This window comes from Entelurus aequoreus, linkage group LG05 (genome assembly GCF_033978785.1).
Source record: "Entelurus aequoreus isolate RoL-2023_Sb linkage group LG05, RoL_Eaeq_v1.1, whole genome shotgun sequence".
In the NCBI taxonomy this organism is placed as follows: Eukaryota; Metazoa; Chordata; class Actinopteri; order Syngnathiformes; family Syngnathidae; genus Entelurus; species Entelurus aequoreus.
The window spans coordinates 4289456-4312738 of NC_084735.1; the positions used below are offsets into that span (position 1 = coordinate 4289456).

General features: G+C 40.1%; 1 protein-coding gene across 2 annotated transcripts in view; it reads left to right on the forward strand.

Moving 5' to 3' along the window:
• LOC133650033 (nuclear pore complex protein Nup153-like) overlaps nucleotides 1–23283 on the forward strand; it is a 60515-nt gene that overhangs the window by 32015 nt on the left and 5217 nt on the right. The window contains exons 8-20 of one of the 2 annotated variants that reach the window (XM_062046790.1): nucleotides 1895–1948; nucleotides 6004–6144; nucleotides 6221–6382; nucleotides 6454–6600; nucleotides 6682–6768; nucleotides 11403–11487; nucleotides 11631–11723; nucleotides 11794–12366; nucleotides 12430–12597; nucleotides 18653–19507; nucleotides 19583–19930; nucleotides 19997–20188; nucleotides 20264–20453. In XM_062046790.1, the coding sequence (XP_061902774.1) occupies nucleotides 1895–1948; nucleotides 6004–6144; nucleotides 6221–6382; nucleotides 6454–6600; nucleotides 6682–6768; nucleotides 11403–11487; nucleotides 11631–11723; nucleotides 11794–12366; nucleotides 12430–12597; nucleotides 18653–19507; nucleotides 19583–19930; nucleotides 19997–20188; nucleotides 20264–20453 (3095 nt within the window). Of the gene's footprint in view, nucleotides 1–1894; nucleotides 1949–6003; nucleotides 6145–6220; nucleotides 6383–6453; nucleotides 6601–6681; nucleotides 6769–11402; nucleotides 11488–11630; nucleotides 11724–11793; nucleotides 12367–12429; nucleotides 12598–18652; nucleotides 19508–19582; nucleotides 20189–20263; nucleotides 20454–23283 lie in introns of both variants that reach the window. The other variant, XM_062046789.1, reaches the window with a different exon arrangement.

Genomic DNA, 23283 nt, shown 5'->3' on the forward strand with positions numbered 1-23283 from the left:
TTGCGCGTGACGTCATGTCCAGTTGAAGACTAACTAGGGACGTAACGATAAACAGTATTAAAGATAACCACAGTAAAACTAAATGAAAAAGATTGGAAAAACTGTGACTGATAGCTGCTCTTTGATAAACTCAGACTAGCTCGCCAGCTTAAATGCTAACATGAAACCAAGAGACATTAGCGTCTTGAACCTACAAGATGTGCTCTCTTAGCACAGAATGATCGATTGGAGGGGTGGTTGTAAGGTGTGTTCAAGAACTGCTGAAAAGAGTAGGACAACCGAGGTGTAGAACACCCATTAGAAATAAGTGTTAGATTTTTTTTTTGCAACGCACTTTTCATTCAAATAAGTGCTAAAGTACATGCCAATATTTCAAACTGAAGTTTAGCCATTAAAAGAGATACAATTCTAAGATTAAAACACTATCAGTGAAGCATAACGAAACATGCAAATAGTGTCTTTTCTAACAGTGTTAAATTATTTTAAAACAATCTGAGGATTTCAGTGTGTGTCTAAGTACTTTCGGAGCACATTTAACAATATTGCGATTATTGCTAATTGTGGTCACAATGACCGTGATTTAAACTTTCATATCGTTCCATCCCTAACTCCACACTTGGCGGCCACTCCAGCAGCACTGAGAGTGGACTCAGCCTAACTGCCTCGAGGTAACGTTGCAATTTTCAATGCAACGTTGTGTTATTAAAAACAAAAGTACAAAAATATTGGTACTGTTGAGTAGGAGTGTAAAAAAAATGTATTTTTTAATTAATCGCAATTCTTATTTGTAATGTACGGAGCCCCTAAAGAGACATAAGGGAAATATATTTTTTTCAATTTTTTTCAATTTTTATTTTTTTATTTTTATTTTTCAATTTAAAAAAAAAAAAAAAAATTATTTTATTTTTATTTTTTAGACATGTATCTTGTTTAGATTTACTTTACAAAAGAGAAGTGTAGGATACTTCTCTTGTTGCCTTATTTGTATTTGACTTTATTAAATGTATTTATATTATCATTTGGTGCAGGAGGGGATAGAAAGAGAAAAAAAGGAAGATAGAGGGGGAAATTGTGGGGACAAGAGGGGGATTAGACAGGGAGACAAAAACAACAGCAAATACAACAACTACAATAGAGCAAAATCAGCAAATACGACATTTACAAATATGATGGTAAAAGTAATAGCAAATAAGCAGTTAGCAAAAATAAGAAATAATATAGAAATGACAATGAGCATTATTAGAAATAGCGCTATTGATAATGAACAATACCAATACCAATAGCCGATATGGGCATCTACATCAACTATATGATTTGCCTGAGAAGCTGGACAGGACAAAAAAAAAATAAAAAAAGACATGTATCTTTTGTGCACGAGATAGTTTCTCGTGCGCACGAGATACATGTCTAAAAAAAAAAAAAATTTCTAAACTATTTTTTAATTTTTTTAACATGCATGTCTTGCGCACGAGAAACTTTGTCGTGCGCACGAGATACATGTCTAAAAAAAAAAAAATTGAAATAATTCCCACCCCCGCCCCCAATTTTCAAACATTTTACAAAGTGATCACTGCAGACACACGCAGTCTGATTGTATTTCACACGATGATGAAAGTGATATTTTTAGGAACCATTTCCTTTTTCCCTGACTTTATTACCTTCAAATTCAACATGTATGGAAATGAGTTGGTAGATGTACATCTTATTTGATCCTACACCGTCTTCATATCACTCTTAAAGGTGATAGTATGGCACATCCTCAAATTCTTGAATGGATGTGCGTAAGTGGTCTTTGAGACTCAAATCGGCTCGAATCACGAATTAAAAAAGATATTGATGTAATGTTAGTCTTGTGATAAAGAATGATTTTGACCAATTCAAAATGTATTTATAGAACATGGATGGCGGCAGTCTGGATGTGTCACATTTGCAGTCAAAAAGGAAAAGGGTAAGTACACCTGTTTTGTTTTACATCTATGTGGTAAATGGGTGATACCTGTATAGCGCTTTTCTACTTTCAAGGTACCGTATTTTCTGGACTATAAGGCGCACTTAAAATCATTTTTTCCTCCTCAAAACTCAACAGTGCGCCTTATAACCTGGTGCGCTTAATGTACGGATTAATTCTGGTTTTGCTTACCGACCTCAAAGCTTTTTTATTTGGTACATGGTGACATGATAAGTGTGACCAGTAGATGGCAGTCACACAAGAGATACCTGTGGACTGCAATATGATGGCAGTCACACATAAGAGATACGTGTAGACTGCAATATGACTCAAGTAAACAACACCAACATTTGATATGTTCCATTGAAAATATAGAACATTACACACGTTGCTCAAAAATCCATCAAAATGTTTTAGTAGGACTTTGGTAAGCTATGAAGCCACACCGCTTGATGGATTGTACTGTGCTTCAACATAGGAGTATTATTATGCTGTGTGCAGTGTTTCCCACACATTCATTTATTTGTGGCGGCCCGCCACGAAAGAATTACGTCCGCCACAAATAAAAAAAAATAAATATATGAGGGGGGGCTACCCACATATGCGGTCCTCTCCAAGGTTTCTCATAGTCATTCACATTGACGTCCCACTGGGGTGAGTTTTCTTTGCCCGTATGTGGGCTCTGTACCGAGGATGTCGTTGTGGCTTGTACAGCCCTTTGAGACACTTGTGATTTAGGGCTATATAAATAAACATTGAATGATTGATTGATTGAGATATATATATATGTGTATATATATATATATATATATATATATATATATATATATATATATATATATATATATATATATATATATATATATATATATATATATATATATATATATATATATATATATATATATATATATATATATATATATATATATATATATATATATATATATATATATATATTTATTTATTTTTTTTAATATTCCTGTCCAGCTTCTCAGGCAAATCATATAGTTGATGTCGATGCCCATTAAGGCTGTTCACATTTACTTTACAAAAGAGAAGTGTAGGATACTTCTCTTGTTGCCTTATTTGTATTTGACTACTACTGTTTTCTGTTTATTTGTTACTGACTGTGGCGGGACACCTCTGCCTCTGTTTCACTTTATGTTGCTGGTAAATAATATGGTTGTTGTAGTAGTAGGCTAAAGTTAAATTATTTAGTATGCACTAATTAAAGGGGCAGAGCTTTAAGATACATTTTAGCTTTTATATTTTATAAGATATATTTTTTGTAAGAACCACAATTAATAAATATATTTCAGTGAATAACTTATTGTTCAAATCTGTATATAAATATGTACATAAAGTGTTGTAATTATATTGTAGAATGGATGGATGGATGGACGTTTAAAACAAAACTGTTATTATTAATTAGTAAGTATACATTAGGGTTAGGTATCTTGGCAGTATATGGGAAACACTGGTGTGTATAAGGTAAGACATATTATCTGGCGTTTTGTTTCTCAATATTATGCAAAATAAACTTTTCTTACCTCCTGGTACCTGCTGATCTGTATTTGAGATCCTGAAAAATCGTGCGCGTCCGCCTTTGTAGTCTATATACACTCCTTTTTCTCTATCTTCTTGTTATGGGACAACAGGTTCAAACACTGATGACATCTATTAAACAGACAAGAAGCAAGGAATCATGCAGAGACAGAGTTCAATTTGGCTCAATGAGGAGAGACGTTTTGGGCTGTGCTCTTAGTTACAGATCCAACCGACGCCTCTTGCACGCTACACCGCTACAACAAAGATGACGGGGAGAAGACGCTGTCGAAGTGGAGGCACGTAAATAAGACCGCCCACAAAACGGCGCATCTGGAAGCGGCTTGAAGATGATGTGTAAAACATCATCTATGCAACATTTTGACCAAAGAACTACCATTACATGTTATGTAGACCAGTGGTCCCCAACCACCGGTCCGGGGATCGGTACCGGCCCGTGACGCATTTGCTACCAGGCTGCACAGATACATTCAATAATTTATAATCGCCCGCATTTTGTCCTACTTAACTTTGGCCAGTCCCACCAGACACACTAATAAGCTCGTAAATAGATGTATTATAAAACTCCTGATTGGAAGTTGCCATTTGTTACATGGGATAATGCACATTAATAAACATATCAAATGTAAAGGTGCCAAATTGTAGCCAAAAGCTTGTTTCCACCTGCAGTCCGCGACAGGTTGATCAGGAACAAAGTGACCATAGTAGTTAGTGCATAAGGCAGATGGAGAAGTGCTAAATTGTTGCATATAATAATTGTGCTGAAGGAAATAAATACCCATCTCCTTTGGCCTAGTAAGTTAAAGTGCTGGTATTATTGCACATCGTCCTATTACATAAGTAGTTAGCAGTAACGGATGTATTTGCACATGTAAAATTGGTCCCAAAAAACCTAACATTAATGTATTTATGTATGAAATATTGCACAAAATATGAATACATCACTTTTAAAAATCTATTGGAACTAATGTCAAGTATTTCTAGCTTTCTTATAATGTATATCCATGCTCTTGTCCTTAAATGTGATTTATCACCTATAACCCATCAGATACTAAAGTCAAAACAAAGCCTACTACTAGCAAAAATGGGCAAAAAACAAGAGTTTTACAAAGGGAAAAGGCCAGGGGCTCCCACTAACTGAACGTTATGGTGAGGTTTTTCATGCACTTATTTGCTATATCTATCTGCCACACGTAGAAGGCCGGTCCGTGAAAATAAGGCCTACATTAAACCGGTCCCTGGTGCAAAAAAAGGTCGGGGACCCCTGATGTGGACCACAAGGAAGTCTTTTACATTTAGAAAAAATTATAATAATATGACTCCTTTAATGCGCCTTCAGTGTTTCCCATAAACTGCCAAGATACCTGTGGTGGTGGGGGCGTGGCTATGGGCGTGGCCACCATGACATCATCGAGTAATTTGCATAATTTACTACAATGATATGATTTTCTCTAAAAAGGCTCAAAAAATGTATACTTACTAACTAATAATAACAGTTTTGTTTTAAAGGTCCATCCATCCATACATTTTACAATATAATTACAACACTTTATGTACATATTTATATACAGATTTGAACAATAAGTTATTCACTGAAATATGTTTATTAATTGTGGTTCTTGCAAAAAATATATCTTATAAAATATAAAAGCTAAAATGTCTCTTAAAGCTCTGCCCCTTTAATTAGTGCATACTAAATAATTTAACTTTAGCCTACTACTACAACCATATTATTTACCAGCAACATAAAGTGAAACAGAGGCAGAGGTGTCCTGCCACAGTCAGTAACAAATAAACAGAAAACAGTAGTGGTCAAATACAAATAAGGCAACAAGAGAAGTATCCTACACTTATCTTTTGTAAAGTAAATGTGAACAGCCTATATGGGCATCTACATCAACTATATGATTTGCCTGAGAAGCTGGACAGGACACAAAAAAAAAAAAAAATTTTAAATATATTTTTATTTTATTTGTGGCGGACGTAATTCTTTCGTGGCGGGCCGCCACAAATAAATGAATGTGTGGGAAACACTGGCCTTATAATCCGGTGCGCCTTTTGTATGAAAAAAAGATGGAAAATAGACCATTCATCGGCAGTGCGCCTTATAATCCGGTGCGCCCTATGGTCCTGAAAATACGGTACTCAAAGTGCTTTGGCACTACTTTCACATTCACGGCGGGAGCTGCCATGCAAGGACCTAACCACCACCCATCAGGAGCAAGGGTGACGTGTCTTGCTCAAGGACAATACGGACGTGACCGGGATGGTGGAAGGGTTGAACCAGGAACCTTCAGCTTGCCCCCCGCCGTCTGGTCTTGTGATACAAACTCTTGTTTTTGGACCGTCATCATCATTTGATGGGCCAGATTAGGCCCCGAGCCTTGGGTTTGACACCTGTGCCAAAACAGTCCAAGTCTCTCATGTTTTGTTCAGGTCTGAAGTCCCTCATAGAGACCATGACGACCCATGTGTTCTTTCCTCAGCTCGAGTCCAACCTCCCCCCAGTGCAGAAGTTGGTGGTTCCTGCTGCACTTCCATCCTCCGCCAACCGCTCCGTCTCCTTTAGGCCGAGCTTGACCCCGGGAGGGCTGAGCCGACCCCTGGACCGGACCCCTCGAGACTCGGTCGGATCCTCGACCCAAACAAAGTGCTCTCAGCAGTGACGGTTCCATGTCTGATGTGTTTCTTTGAAACCTCCAGCCTCGCAGACCATCGCCGCCGCAGCCTGAGAGAATCCCCCCCGGCCCCCCAGCCTACCCCGTGTCCAGCACGCCTGCAGCAACCAGCAGCTCCGGAGGCGGCAAGATGAAGCGAGAGAGGACCAGCACCCGGCTGTCCTCCAAGCGTGTTGAAGATGAGGAGGTGACCATACATGACACACTACATCGCTGCTAAGTGCTTATTGGACAGCTGCGTTTACTCTCTGACCTCAGGTGGTCCAAGTACCAGACCTTCCAAGCATTTCACTCCCCATCAGCACATCCGCCTTGCCCGCCTTCTCCTTCTCCTCCCCGCAGCCTCCTCTCGCTACCTGCGCCAAGTCCTCCGCCCGCATCGCTTCCAGCATCACCATCACTCCGGTCAGTCTTGCAACATTTCTGTTTGCTACCTCGTGTTAGCGCAGTCCCCAAATGCTGTTTTTGTCCCCGTCCCCCACATAGGAGGTCCCTGTATCGCCTGTGCCCTTTACCTTCTCCACGCCCATCGTCAAAGCAACATCTGCCAGTCCACCTGCCTTCTCCCCGACAGTAAGTACCTTCTCCAGGAATGACATGACAACCTGTAAATATAACAAACTGTTTTGTTGATTTAACATGATTCTTACATGTGTGTGCCCTTCATGTGTATAGTCATGTACTTTACATGTGTGTGCCCTTCTGGTGTATAGTCATGTACTTTACATGTACACTACCGTTCAAAAGTTTGGGGTCACATTGAAATGTCCTTATTTTTTAAGGAAAAGCACTGTACTTTTTAATGAAGATAACTTTAAACTAGTCTTAACTTGAAAGAAATACACTCTATACATTGCTAATGTGGTAAATGACTATTCTAGCTTCAAATGTCTGGTTTTTGGTGCAATATCTACATAGGTGTATAGAGGCCCATTTCCAGCAACTATCACTCCAGTGTTCTAAAGGTACAATGTGTTTGCTCATTGACTCAGAAGGCTAATTGATGATTAGAAAACCCTTGTGCAATCATGTTCACACATCTGAAAACAGTTTAGCTCGTTACAGAAGCTACAAAACTGACCTTCCTTTGAGCAGATTGAGTTTCTGGAGCATCACATTTGTGGGGTCAATTAAACGCTCAAAATGGCCAGAAAAAGAGAACTTTCATCTGAAACTCGACAGTCTATTCTGGTTCTTAGAAATGAAGGCTATTCCACAAAATTGTTTGGGTGACCCCAAACTTTTGAACGGTAGTGTATGTGCACTTCATGTGCAGTGTTTCCCACACATTCATTTATTTGTGGCAGCCCGCCACGAAAGAATTACGTCCGCCACAAATAGATTTTTTTTGTTTTGTTGTTGTCCTGTCCAGCTTCTCAGGCAAATCATATAGTTGATGTAGATGCCCATACAGGCTGTTCAGATTTACTTTACAAAAGAGAAGTGTAGGATACTTCTCTTGTTGCCTTATTTCTATTTGACCACTAATGTTTTCTGTTTATTTGTTACTGACTGTGGCAGGACACCTCTGCCTCTGTTTCACTTTATGTTGCTGGTAAATAATATGGTTGTAGTAGTAGGCTAAAGTTAAATTATTTAGTATGCACTAATTAAAGGGGCAGAGCTTTAAGAGACATTTTAGCTTTTATATTTTATAAGATATATTTTTTGTAAGAACCACAATTAATAAATATATTTCAGTGAATAACTTATTGTTCAAATCTGTATATAAATATGTACATAAAGTGTTGTAATTATATTGTAAAATGGATGTATGGATGGACGTTTAAAACAAAATTGTTATTATTCAGTAAGTATACATTTTTGGAGCCTTTTTACAGAAAATCATATCATTGTAGTAAATTATGCAAATTACTCGATGATGTCATGGCCCCACCGCCACAGGTATCTTGGCAGTTTATGGGAAACACTGAATATTATATGTCAACGAGATGACTTGTGAATGCTCCAATGCTTTGAAGTGAAATGCTGACAGAATGTAGTACGAATGTAAAAATGGTTTGAATGTTGAAGAGTTTGACTTCCCCAGGAAAAAGGGAATTTAGTTTGGAACTTGGGAAAGTGTTTAGTTAGAATGTGCAGGATGAGTGAAATGTGTTGATGTTGGAATGGTTTGAACAGCTTGAAAAATGTCCCATTGATTTCACTGGGAACTTCCTGGAATTTTTGGGAAAAGCTGGGATTTTTTTTGAAAATGATTAGGAGCACGAATGTCCTGCATGAGCTGAATTGGTTGGTGCTTGAATTGCTTAAATCAGTCTAGAAATGTTGAAGTAGTAACAGCTTTTTAATTGAGGAATGGTATTACGGAATTTCGGCAAAAGCGGGAATTTTTCCAGTTCAAAAAACAACTTGGTTTTTTGTCCTGACTGAGAGGAATGTTTGGACAGTGGAACGGTGAAAGGAGTCATCACACTGAAAGCGGCTGGAAATAAGGTTAGAGAAAAAAACAGAGTTCCTAGAAATTTGTTGAACATGGAAAAATGTTAGTTTGAATGTCCAGGATGAGTTGAAGGGGGAATGGTTCGGTTGAAAAATGTGGCAATTGCGGAAGTTTGAAAAAATGGATAATGCATTTTGAATGGGGAAAATGTCCCTAAAGACTGGAAATTCTAGGAAATCGGGGTTGTTGTTTTTTTTTTTAGAATTGTTAAAAGGGTAGAACACAATTCCTTAACAGGCTGAATATTTTGAAGTTTGAATCAGATTAACTAATGTGGGAGTTGTGGAACTTTGATAAATGTCCCATTCTTTTCAATGGGAATTTCATGGAAATTTGGGACGCGCTAACAGCTAATCACATAACAGTATCAACCACCAAGCCGTATTTTTGTCTCGTTGTGAATTCTCTGCATGGAGTGCGAACAGACACTGTAATATTTTCATATATCAAACCATAACCAAAACTAGTCTTTAGTTTTTGTCGGCGTTAATGTGGCAACATCCTGGCACTTCCAATTTGTCGGTTTTTAATGAGCAGCTAACCAAACTACTCTGTGTAGCGCTGCTTATACGCTACTGCCATCTAGTGTCTCCAAACTGCAACTACCTTCAAATCTACTGCAATGATTTCACCACTTTAGCTGCGCTCCTCTAACCTGCCGACCAGACATACCCTTGGTACCTTGCCAATTGTATTACTGTATTTATTGGCAGGCTTAGATAGTCATAAAATATGTCAATAATTATTTATATCGATCAATATAAAAAACATATCGTAATATAGTTTACGGCCATATGGCCCAGCCCTATATGTAATTACTAATAACCCTGATTTGTTTTTAGATACACGTATAAAAAATATTTTAGCTTTTTTTAATTTTTTTTACAGCAAATATATGCAAATGAAATGATGCTGTCATGTTGACGCCACACTGGCCACGCCCCCACCGCTACAAGTATACTAGCAATCTGTGGGAAACACTGATTTTAATACCTCCGAAGACAAAGATACGAATAATGGGAGACCGGGCTTTCTGCTCTGCCGCTCCCAGTCCGTGGAACGCTCTTCCTGACCACCTGAGGGCTCCACAGACTGTGGATGCTTTTAAAAAAAGGCTTAAAAACCCTTCTTTTTAAAAAAAACACTTTTTTTAAATATATGCGTACTAGTTCTAGCTATTAGGCTGTTCTAGTTTTTATTTTTACTATCTATTTATTTTTTGTTTTTTTTTGTTTTAATACACTGCAGCACTTTGAGGTTGTTTTCTCAATGTAAAGTGCTTTTTACAAATACATTCTATTATTATTATTATTAATACATTTAGCACGGCGCTTTGATCTAAAGTAAGTCCTTAAAGTGCTAGAATAGACTCACTAAAAGATAGGGATGATGTTTGATAAGAAATTATCGAGTTCGAGACTATTATCGAATCCTCTTATCGAATCGATTCCTTATCGATTCTCTTATCGAGTCCAGATAGGTTGTTGTATATGGAAAAAAACACACAATATTTGGTTTAACAAAAGCTCACTTTTATTATATAATAAAAAAACAAAATCTAATAAATAAATAAATATTGACTGTTACCCCCCTAAAAAAATAAAATAAATACATATTGACTGTTGTTACCCAAAGTATATTAAGAGGGATTTTTCAGAAAAACAAATATATACAGTAACACAAAAACAAGCTGTCTCTGTGATCACTATAGGTGTATAAATAATAATATAGTGTTAAATAAAATCAGTCACTTGGGCACAAAACTGAAAATAATACAGCTCTCCAAAAAGTGCACTTCTGCTGCTATTTGACATAACTGTTTGTTATGATGCTTTGACATTTTTGCACTTTATTTCTTTATTGAAAGAAAATTTTATGAAGAGAAAAGTTGTTTGCAAATGTGGTTACAATGCTAAAAAAATGAAAAGTTAAAGCTAAAAAAAGAAATACACTTTATTGAGTTAAAATCTTTCTTTATAGGGGGAAAGATGTGATGTTATGAGCTAGGAATATAACAACTACACTACCCAGCATGCAACGGGAGTGACGAGCATGCACAGTAGCCCCGAGAAGTGTTGTTGCATGTCGCCACCCGGCAGCTAAGAATGAGGTTATGAGCACGCTGTGAAAGTAAACGTCAAGAACTCAGCCAACACGCCTCGTCTGCATTATTTATAATTAGACAGACAACACATATACAGTGTGATTTTGGAACGTTTACAAGGAAAGAAAAACAAAAGTTAAAAAAGGGAGATGTGTTGTATATATATGTATGTGCTTTAAGAAGGTTGCGACAGCTGCCGTAAAGGAGGTGCGTTGCTAGGCTTGTTGCTATGTTTCCGGTTGGTGGTAAAAGTGTTGGTCATGTGGTTTTACCCTGCTCAAATCTCTCAGTAAAGTTATTCATTGGATTATACCTTTTGTTTTGAACTTTATTACACCTTGGAGCGCTTTTTCCGGTCCATTGTTTTTCCTGCTTTCCCTATCTGCGCCTAATGACTGAGCTACGTGACGTCATTTCTTGTGATGTCTCAAGGGGCATTTCTGGTCGGGACGGGATTCGTTCCGAGGGATTCGAATAAAGAACCAACTCTTTTTCTTTACTATAGTGGTCTCGATAACGGGTACGAGTTCTCAAAAAGGGATTCGAGTCCGAGAACTCTGTTCTTTTCTTATCGAAAAACCGGTTTCGAGTATCATCCCTACTAAAAGAGGTACTAACTGCTTGTTCTGACCTCTACAGGCCGGATTCACGTTCAGCGCTCCTGTCACAAAGCTGACTCCCGCCATGTCAAACGGGAAGCTGGCCACACCCACTGCAACTCCAGGTAAACAGGTGTATTTGTCTCGTTGCTGAGACAGGGTTTCTGTGGGTCGTTAAAAAGCATTCAGTCATTCGGAGGATTTGGAGAAAATTCAAATTTTGTCGTGTGCCTTTGACTATTTCTACTAACAATCTGGTGGATTTCAGTGAGAGCCGCAAGCCCAGAACACTTTGAAGGACCTTTCAAACCGGCCAAGACCCTGAAGCAAGGCAGCGTGCTATCCATCCTGAAAGCACCTGGTCAGAAGCGCTCACACTTCAACTTGTTTCCTAGCAGAAATGTCAACAACGCTGTGTCTCTGTGGCCCAGGCTTTGCTTCAACCACGGCGCAGAAGTCCCCCAGCTCCGATGACTCTCTCCAGAAGACCTCCACACAGTCCTCCTCCACAGGCCTCAGTGACTTGTTCAAAGCTCCCGCTGGCTGGAGCTGTGACGTCTGCTTGGTACAGAACAAGCCCACGGAAACAAAATGCGTTTGCTGCGCGGCGGCCCGGCCGGGCTCCTCTCCCCCGTGCGAACCGACAAGCCCCGCCCCCTCGGGCCTGAAGAGCGGCATGGCAAACGCAGCGTTTGGCTCGCTGTTCTCCAAACCGACAGGATCCTGGGACTGCGACACGTGTCTCGTCTTCAACAAGGCGGACGCCGTCAAGTGCGTGGCCTGCGAGACGGCCAAGCCCGGGACGGGCCTCAAGCCCCCAGCTTCTTTCTTTTCCGCCTTCTCGGCTGTAAAGGCCGCGCCCAACCCCTCCACGCCAGCCTCCTCTGCGCCGTTTGCAGGGTTCGGAGAGTTGAACAAGCCGGAGGGGTCGGAGTGCGACGTGTGTTTGATTCCCAACAAGGCGGAGGATACAAACTGTGTAGACTGCACCAGCACCAGAGCAGGTACGCTGGAGCGCAACACTCCTTCTCTCTGCAGTCCTTTTAACCTCAACATCTTCCACGCAGGAGCCTCTTCTACCGCCAACAGCACTCCCTTCTCTGGCTTTGGGGACAAGTTCAAGAAGCCAGAGAACTCTTGGGAGTGTGACGTCTGCATGGTGCAGAACCAGGCTGGCGATGTCAAGTGTGTTGCCTGTTCGGCAGCCAAACCTGGAGCTCAAGTGGAGGCCAAAGGTAACACACACCAGGGCTTGTAGCACCGCTGCTACTAAATGACAACAATTAGTAGCGTAGAACTGGGTTTTTCAAACACCAGATTATCTAATTTCACCTATTTGGGGTAAAAAAAAAATTTGCAAAGCGGTAATTATACTCTGCAAATAATGTGCCGTTGTTGAGTGTCGGTGCTGTCTAGAGCTCGGCAGCGTAACAATGTAATACTCCTCCATATCAGTAGGTGGCAGCCGGTAGCTAATTGCTTTGTAGATGTCGGAACATGGTTTGTCGTCATCCCAATATGCAGATGACTGCGGGAGGCAGCATGCAGGTGAAAAGGTATCTAATGCTAAAACCAAAAATAAACAAAAGGTGAGTGCCCCTAAGAAAAGGCATTGAAGCTTAGGGAACAAATCCAAACCTGAACTGGCTACAAAAGTAAACAAAAACAGAATGCTGGACGACAGCAAAGACTTACAGCGTGCGGAGCAAAGACGGCGTCCACAAAGTACATCCGAACGTGACATGACAATCAACAATGTCCCCACCAAGAAGGATAGCAACAACTTAAATATTCTTGATCGCTAAAACAAAGTAGATGCGGGGAATAGCGCTCAAGGAAGACATGAAACTGCTACAGGAAAATGCCAGAAAAAGAGAAAAAGCCACCAAAATGGGAGCGCAAGACAAGAAGTAAAACACTACACACAGGAAAACACCACAAAACTCAAAAAGAGTCAGGGTGTGATGTGACAGTACACCTACTTTGAGACAAGAGCTATAGTGATGCATGCTTGGTTATGCTTTAAAGTCATATCCAACAATTGCGACAACGACTTTTTACTGTCAACTGAGTTTCGTTTTTTAATGTTTTCTGCTGGTGGTGTGCCTCCGCCTTTTTTCGATGAAAAAAATGTGCCTTGGCTCAGAAAAGGTTGAAAAACACTGTTGTAGAATGTCTTCAATATCATTATTAAAGGGGAACTGCACTTTAAAAAAACAAAAAATTGCCTATCGTTCACAATCATTATGAGAGACTTGACAATGTTTTTGTGTATGCATTCTGAATATAAAATAAATGCGATCAAAAGTCCGCTTACAATGGAGCCTAGGCGAGTCGCTTTACTCTGCCTATTAAAGGCCTACTGAAATGAATTTTTTTTATTTAAACGGGGATAGCAGATCTATTCTATGTGTCATACTTGATCATTTCGCGATATTGCCATATTTTTGCTGAAAGGATTTAGTATAGAACAACGACGATAAAGATTGCAACTTTTGGTATCTGATAAAAAAAAGGCTTGCACCTACCGGAAGTAGCGTGACGTAGTCAGTTGAACATATATGCAAAGTTCCCTATTGTTTACAATGATGGCCGCATGAAGTGAGAGAGATTCGGACCGAGAAAGCGACAATTTCCCCATTAATTTGAGCGAGGATGAAAGATTTGTGGATGAGTAAAGTGCAAGTGAAGGACTAGTGGGGAGTTGAAGCTATTCAGATAGGGAAGATGCTGTGAGACCCGAGGGTGACCTGATATTCAGCTGGGAATGACTACAACAGTAAATAAACACAAGACATATATATACTCTATTAGCCACAACACAACCAGGCTTATATTTAATATGCCACAAATTAATCCTGCATAAAAACACCTGCGTGTTTGTTATGCTAGCTCCTAGCTCCTCTGCTAGCTCCTAGCTCCATAGAACACGCCAATACAATTCAAACACCTGATCAACACACACAATCACTCAGCCCAAAAGACAGTTTACCTAACCCAAGGTTCATAAAGCTTATATATTTTTAAAAAGTTACGTACGTGACGCGCACATACGGTCAAGTTATCGAATGTTTAGCAGCCAAGGCTGCATACTCACGGTACCTGATATTCAGCTGGGAATGACTACAACAGTAAATAAACACAAGACATATATATACTCTATTAGCCACAACACAACCAGGCTTATATTTAATATGCCACAAATTAATCCTGCATAATAACACCTGCGTGTTTGTTATGCTAGCTCCTAGCTCCTCTGCTAGCTCCTAGCTCCATAGAACACGCCAATACAATTCAAACACATGATCAACACACACAATCACTCAGCCCAAAAGACCGTTCACCTAACCCAAGGTTCATAAAGCTTATATATTTAAAAAAAGTTACGTACATACGCAAAAAAAAGCCAAAGCTGCATACTCACAGTAGCACGTCTGCGTCTTTGTCATCCAAATCAAAGTAATCCTGGTAAGAGTCTGTGTTGTCCCAGTTCTCTACAGGCGTCTGTGTATCCAAATCAAAAGTCCTCCTGGTTAGAGTCTCTGTTATCCGAGTTCTTCCATCTTGACTGCATCTTTCGGGAATGTAAACAAAGAAGCGCCGGCTGTGTACTGTTGTGGCTGACTACGTTCGAAAAATACGTCCATTTCGCACCGACAACTTTCTTCTTTGCTTGCTTGGCTTCCTTCTCCATAATGCAATGAACATGATTGAAACAGATTCACGAACACAGATGTCCAGAATACTGTGGAATTATGAAATGAAAACAGAGCTTTTTCATATCGGCTTCAATGTGGAAGGCATACCCGTGTTCGCCGGGCTACGTCACGCGCATACGTCATCCGCAGAGGCGTTTCGAACCGGAAGTTTAGCGGCAAATTTAAAATGTCACTTTATAAGTTAACCCGGCCGTATTGGCATGTGTTATAATGTTAAGATTTCATCATTGATATATAAACTATCAGACTGCGTGGTCGGTAGTAGTGGGTTTCAGTAGGCCTTTAAAGCCCTTAAAAACATGCAAACACCTCCATAAGGTTTTATACACATGATGTAAATATATATGTCATGTAGTAACATTCATAACAACATGTAATATATACATGATGTAAGTATATATGTCATGTAGTAACATTCATAATAACATGTAATATATACATGATGTAAGTATATATGTCATGTAGTAACATTCATAATAACATGTAATATATACATGATATAAGTATATATGTCATGTAGTAACATTCATAATAACATGTAATATACACATGATGTAAGTATATATGTCATGTAGTAACATTCATAATAACATGTAATATATACATGATGTAAGTATATATGTCATGTAGTAACATTCATAATAACATGTAATATACACATGATGTAAGTATATATGTCATGTAGTAACATTCATAATAACATGTAATATACACATGATGTAAGTATGTCATGTAGTAACATTCATAATAACATGTAATATACACATGATGTATGTATATATGTCATGTAGTAACATTCATAATAACATGTAATATATACATGATGTAAGTATATATGTCATGTAGTAACATTCATAATAACATGTAATATACACATGATGTAAGTATATATGTCATGTAGTAACATTCATAATAACATGTAATATTCACATGATGTAAGTATATATGTCATGTAGTAACATTCATAATAACATGTAATATACACATGATGTAAGTATATATGTCATGTAGTAACATTCATAATAACATGTAATATACACATGATGTAAGTATATATGTCATGTAGTAACATTCATAATAACATGTAATATACACATGATGTAAGTATATATGTCATGTAGTAACATTCATAATAACATGTAATATATACATAATGTAAGTATATATGTCATGTAGTAACATTCATAATAACATGTAATATATACATAATGTAAGTATATATGTCATGTAGTAACATTCATAATAACATGTAATATATACATGATGTAAGTATATATGTCATGTAGTAACATCTAATATTTACCTATTTGGATCATGTTAGACATACAAGGCGCGGTAATTTTAGAAGTGCATCACATTTGCTATTTTTTTTTAACATCACTGATTATTAGACTTCATGAGAGCCAACAAACATAACAAAACATCACTTACTGGACAATGTCTGCAGTCATTAAGATGCCGACTGCTAGGGTGTTCATATATTCCCATTTAGATGAAAAATGACTCATCATCCTCGCCAAGAAAAGGGAGGTAGAGCCAAGTTCCTTTTTGTGTCGTCGCCATTTCCAAGTCTAAATTGGCTGTCAAAGTGGACCAACGTGTCAGAATATGTCCTCATCCTTTTACTATCCAAGTGAGAGGCATGATTTATGATCTACAATACATTTCCAGCTAGCGAGGTAACCCCAGACCACTCGATGATGTAAACATGACACACAAGCACAATATGCTGCTAGCCTGCTAAGCTAACAAAAAAAAGCTGAAACTAAAATGGCTGTAAGAGCGTGAACTCGCTGATGTCAAACGTCACTCGGCCACACTGACACTTATCTTAACTGCATTATGCCAGACATTTGAAGTTAATTGTTTAAATAACACAATTTATTTGCCTAAGAATTATTTTTTTGGGTAAAGTAAGGAGTAACTATAATGAATAACTTTTTTAAAAGTAATTTTCAGAACACAGCATCGTGAAGCACTTGGCAGGTTAGAGTTCCTGGCTAACAACTTTGTGTGTACGTACTATAATCATGTTCAGTGTTTCCCATAAACTGCCAAGATACCTGTGGCGGTGGGGGCGTGGCTATGGGCGTGGTCAACATGACATCATCGAGTAATTTGCATAATTTACTACTATGATATGATTTCCTCTAAAAAAGGCTCAAAAAATGTATACTTACTAATGAATAATAACAGTTTTGTTTTAAACGTCCATCCATTCATCCATTTTACAATATAATGACAACACTTTATGTACATATTTATATACAGATTTGAACAATAAGTTATTCACTGAAATATATTTATTAATTGTGGTTCTTACAAAAAATATATCTTATTAAATATAAAAGCTAAAATGTCTCTTAAAGCTCTGCCCCTTTCATTAGTGCATACTAAATAATTTCACTTTAGCCTACTACTACAACCATATTATTTACCAGCAACATAAAGTGAAACAGAGGCAGAGGTGTCCTGCCACAGTCAGTAACAAATAAACAGAAAACAGTAGTGGTCAAATACAAATAAGGCAACAATAGAAGTATCCTACACTTCTCTTTTGTAAAGTAAATCTGAACAGCCTATATGGGCATCTACATCAACTATATGATTTGCCTGAGAAGCTGGACAGGACAAAAAAAAAATGTATTTGTGGCGGACGTAATTCTTTCGTGACAGGCCGCCACAAATAAATGAATGTGTGGGAAACACTGATGTTTATTGTGTGTGTGTCCTATAATCATGTTTATTGTCATCAGAATGATCAGTGACACTTCCGCGGCAATCACCTGTCCATTCGGTTATGACATTGGTTTATTTCAAACATGCGATGTAGGTTGATTTAGTTTTGGATAAAAATGCTAATTGGAGGGTAAAAATCTGTATTCGCATGTGCTAATTTTAAAAAAAAAAATTCAATACTTGCACGACCTATTTTTAGTCGCAGATGCGAGTAAATTACTCGCACTGTAATAATAATAATAATAGATTTTATATGTAAAAAGCACTTTACATTGAGTAAACAACCTCAAAGTGCTACAGTGTATTAAAAAAAATAAAAAGATAATAAAAACTAGAACAGCCAAATAGCTAAAACTAGTATGCATATATCTTTAAAAAAGGCTTTTTTAAAAAGCATCCACAGTCTGTAGTGCCCTCAGGTGGTCATGGAGAGCGTTCCACAGACGTTCCATTGTTCGTAGCTTTGTCCTCGGAGGTTGGAGGAGGTTAGCCTGTCCGGAGCGGAGGTGTCGTGTGGAGGATTTGAGGGTGAGCAGTTCTTTGAGGTAGAGGGGGGCATTTCCATGGAGGCACTGGTGGGTTAGTAGGGAGACTTTGAATTCAATCCTGAGTGGAACAGGAAGCCAGTGAAGGGATTTGAGAGTTGGTGTGATATGATCGTTATTTCCGCACTCTCATCAGGATCCTAGCAGCACTATTGTGTATGTATTGCAGCTTCTGGATGTTTTTGCTGGGGATCCCCACAAGAAGTGCGTTGCAGTAGTCTAGACTGTACAGTTTTGCACACGTCTCAATCAGTGGAAATCTACACACACTTTGTTTTTTTGTCCAGCTTTAGGTTCATCTTCTACCTCAGAATCTGGAGTTTCTTCGTTCGGTGCGTCAAACTCTACCTCCGGAGGGTTCAAGTTCGGGGTGGCCGCTTCAGAACCCTCCTCGTTGTCGTCGGGAGGATTCAAGTTTGGCACCTCGTTTGGAAGCCTCTCATCAGAAGCCCCCTCTAAAGACTCCGTGTCATCGGGGTTCAAATTCAGCGGCCCGTCTGAAGGCTTTAAGTTTGGTGTTTCCTCCTCCGAGGTGGAGGAGGACAAGAAGGCGGAGCAACCTGCTGCAGGATCTGACTTTAAGTTCGGAGGTAGCGGTGGGATCATGTTTGGAACTGGACCCTTTACCAAGGAGAGCAGCCCCTCCAAGACCAACTTCAGCTTTGGCCTTTCCAAGCCCGGAGAGCCAACACCAGATGCCCCCCCCACACCCTCGGTTACAGCGCCACCCCCTGCTTCCTCCTGCAATGTCAGCACATCAACCAGCACCCCCACGGCCACCACTGCAGGGTCCGTGTTTGCACGGCTGGGCCAGCCCGCCCTGGCCGCCTCCACGCCGCCAACGGGACCTACTTTTGGATCGTTACCCGCCGACAGCAAACCACCCACGTTCGCATTCGGGAAGCCCGAGGAGAAGGAGGACGTGCTGGCCTCCTCCACGCCGTCTGCCTTCCTGTTTGGCGCCGCTAGTAAGGATAGCGACAACGCACCTTCCGCTTTGGGGGGCTTTTCTTTCGGCAAGCCGAGCGCGCCGGTAAAGCAGGCCCCGCCCACATTTGCCTTCGGCAAACCAGCTGACAAGAGCGACAGTTTGAATGCGGAGGCTCCTAAGCCATCTTTTAGTTTTGGACAAAGTGCTGCAGGTACAGACTTGTATGTTGTTGTTGTGAAAATGTGGCTTCCACAGTACCTGACCTGAGCTCTCTCCTCCCACACAGCTTCCGACGCTCCAAAAGCAGCTTTCTCCTTCGTGGCCAACAATCCCAGCAACCCTCCCAGCACGTCGTCAGGCCCCGCCCCCAACGCCAGTCTGTTTGGCAGCAGCATCAGCACCCAAGCAGCGCCCGCTCCTGCTGCGGCTCCCAGCACCTTCATGTTCGGCCAGCCCGCTGACGCCCCCCCGGCCAAAGCCTTTGTCTTCGTACAGAACCAGGACGGCCAGACTCCCAACTCCACCCCGGCACCCCCCCAGTCTTTCGTCTTCGGCGCCGGGGCCGGCTCGGCGCCTCCTGGAGCTCCTTCCGTCAATTTTGGAGGCTCAGCGCCCCCTGCTGCCCCATCCGCAGGTCAGTGTCGGACGCTGTTTCCTGTTCTTGCTCACGTTTGGTCGCTTACTTCCTGTCTGTCCTCAGCTCCCAACCCATTCCTGGTTAGCTCATCCACCCCCGCTCAGACTCCTGCGTTCGGCTCATCTTTCGGCTCTCCCTTCCCGTCAGCAACTTCCCAGACTCCAATGTTTGGAGCCAAGCCCACCGCCGCGCCCGTCTTTGGGCAGCAGGCCAACCCCGCGCCTGCGTTTGGCGCCGCTGCCAACTCTGCACAAAGTGAGTAGTGATTGAATCCTTTTTCTTTCTTTTTTTTGGGATCCATTCAGCTGATACTTGTCACCTTGTTCTCAGCCGCAGGCTTTCAGTTTGGAGGAGCCAGCGCGTTAGAGTCCTCAACCGCCGGTCCTCGGGTCTCTGGTCCTCCGGTCTTCACTTTTTTGGCAGGAGCAGCGGCCCCTCCTGCACCGGCCGCCAGCCCCGCCCTCGCACCCCAGTCAGGAGGCGGATTCAACTTTTCACCGCAGCTCGCTTTCAACATCGGGTACGTATCTTTCATTTATTTTAACATCAAGTACCCTATTTTACGGACTATAGTGCGCACCAGTATGTATACACTACAAAAAGCCAGTGTTCAAAAACAAGAAAAAAAAATACTATTTTATTTGAACTAAGCAAAATTATCTGCCAATAGAACAAGAAAATTTGGCTTGTCAAGACTTTCCAGAACAAGTAAAATTAGCTAACCTCAATGAACCCAAAAATACCTTAATATAAGTATATTCTCACTACGGTTTTTTTCGTACTATAAGTCGCAGTTTTTTTCATAGTTTGGCCGGGGGTGCGACTTATACTCAGGAGCGACTTATGTGTAATTATTAACACATTAGCGTAAAACAGGGGTGTCCAAACTTTTTCCACTGAGGGCCGCACACTGAAAAATCAACGCAAGCGGGGGCCATTTTGATATTTTTTATTTCAAAAACCAATACAATATATGTATAAATTAAAGCTGCAAGCAGCGTTGGACGGGTCCGCCTTTTGGCAGGTGCTAGTCCTAGGTGTCCCAATACTTTTGTCCAGTGGTAGTCCTGAGTGAGACCTACATAGAGGTTTTTGTTTCGTGTCTCTACGATATTCGTACTGGGAGTTAGAGGAAGTTGTGTCTGAGTTCACATTGTCATTATAGGGTATTGTGTGTAGAATTTTGAGGACAAAGAAGGAGTAATTGCATTTTCGTTGTCATTTTTGGCACCGGAGCAACTTTAGTGCTGCGGGTCTTTGAAGGCTCGTAAAATCAAAACGGTAGCACTAATCACAACTCTTTTCGTCAACTTTTAATCTCTCTCCTGTAGCATTTTGAAGCCGAAACGACGAACGCGCTCAGAGGAGATAACGTTTGATGTTTGGTGACCGGTTGTAACAAAAATATTGTTTTGAAGGAGGAACAGCAAACTTTCTGTTGATTTTTGCTGAAGGATGTCAATCTATGAAATGTAGGTCTAGGCGAGACCTACATAGAGGTATTTGTTTCATGTCTCTAAGACGTTCCTACCGGAAGTTACAAGCAGTTTTGTCTGAGTTTTCCTCTGAGGAACAGTTTTTTTCTCTGTTTTATTCAAAAATTATGTAGAGCACAATTTTGAGTTTTGGGGTTCGGTTTTTTTTTATATCGCAATTTCCACCAGTCCCGATGTGTGTAAGAAGTTTGGTGAGTTTTGAAGTATTTTAAGGGGGTCAAATTAGAGGTCAAAGATGTAAAAAGCAGTGTTTTTAGTACATTTTTGTCTAAAATGGGAAATTGCCAACTTCCTGCTGGTTTTCGCCCGAGAATGTGTCATTATGAGTTGTAGGTCTAAGTGAGACCTACATACAGGTTTTTGTTTCATGTCTCTACGACCTTCCTAGTGGGAGTTACAGGCAGTTTGTTTTTGTTTTTTCCTAGGGGGCGCTAGAGCGCAATTTTGATTTTTGGGGTTTGGTTTTTTTACTAAAGTGGTTGGGGCACGTTTTTCTATGTGTGTGTCAAATTTGGTGAGTTTTGAAGGGGCAAAGTAGTGCGCAAAGCTGCGGAAAAATAATAATAAAGAATAATAATAAAACCTTACAATAATAACAATAGGTTCCTTTGTAACCAGTACAAAGGACTCCCTGTGGGAGTCCTTTGTACTGGTTACAGGGCGGACCCTAATTAGCTAACCTCAATGAACCCAAAAATACCTTAATATAAGTATATTCTCACTACCGTTTTTTTCGTACTATAAGTCGCAGTTTTTTTCATAGTTTGGCCGGGGGTGCGACTTATACTCAGGAGCGACTTATGTGAAATTATTAACACATTAGCGTGAAACAGGAGTGTCCAAACTTTTTCCACTGAGGGCCGCACACTGAAAAATCAACGCAAGCGGGGGCCATTTTGACATTTTTTATTTCAAAAACCAATACAATATATCGTATTTTTACAATGTGCTCTGGGGCCGTTAAAAAATTACCTGCGGGCCGCAAATGGCCCCCCGGGCCGCACTTTGGACATCCCTGGCGTAAAATATCAAATAATATTATTGATCTCATTCACGTAAGAGACTAGACGTATAAGATTTCATGGGATTTAGCGATTAGGAGTGACAGATTGTTTGGTAAACGTATAGCATGTTCTATATGTTATAGTTATTTGAATGACTCTTACCATAATATGTTACGTTAACATACCAGTTGGTTATTTATGCCTCATATAACGTACACTTATTCAGCCTATTGTTCACTATTCTTTAGACATTTTAAATTGCCTTTCAAATGTCTATTCTTGCTGTTGGCTTTTATCAAATACATTTCCCCCAAAAATGCGACTTGTACTCCAGTGCGACTTGTATTCCGAAAAATACGGCATACAAGCCGTACTCTTTAAATTTTGGAAGAAAAAACATTTTTGTTCCCATAAATGAGTTGCACCGGACTATAAGCCGCAAATATATACGTTGTGAAATGAGTGATTTACTCTGAAATATTCTGTAAATGTTTATTTACATACCTTAATTGTGTCCAAACGGTGTCTGTAACAGGGCAGTAAAAGGGATGATCAAACAAAACAGAAGTCATGGTCATGGACCCACTAGCTGCGCAAGCTGGCTCTCCAATCAGCTAAACCAGGGGTCGGCAACCCGCATGCGGCTCTCTGAACTTTTTCAAAAATGTATGAAAAATGGAAAAAGATGAGGGGGAAAAAAAAAAATTTTTTGTTTTAACATGGTTTCTGTAGGAAGACAAACATGACACAAACCTCTAGTTGTTATAAAGCACACTGTTTGTATTAAACATGCTTCACTGATTCGAGTATTTGGCGAGCGCCGTTTTGTCCTACTCATTTTGGCGGTCCT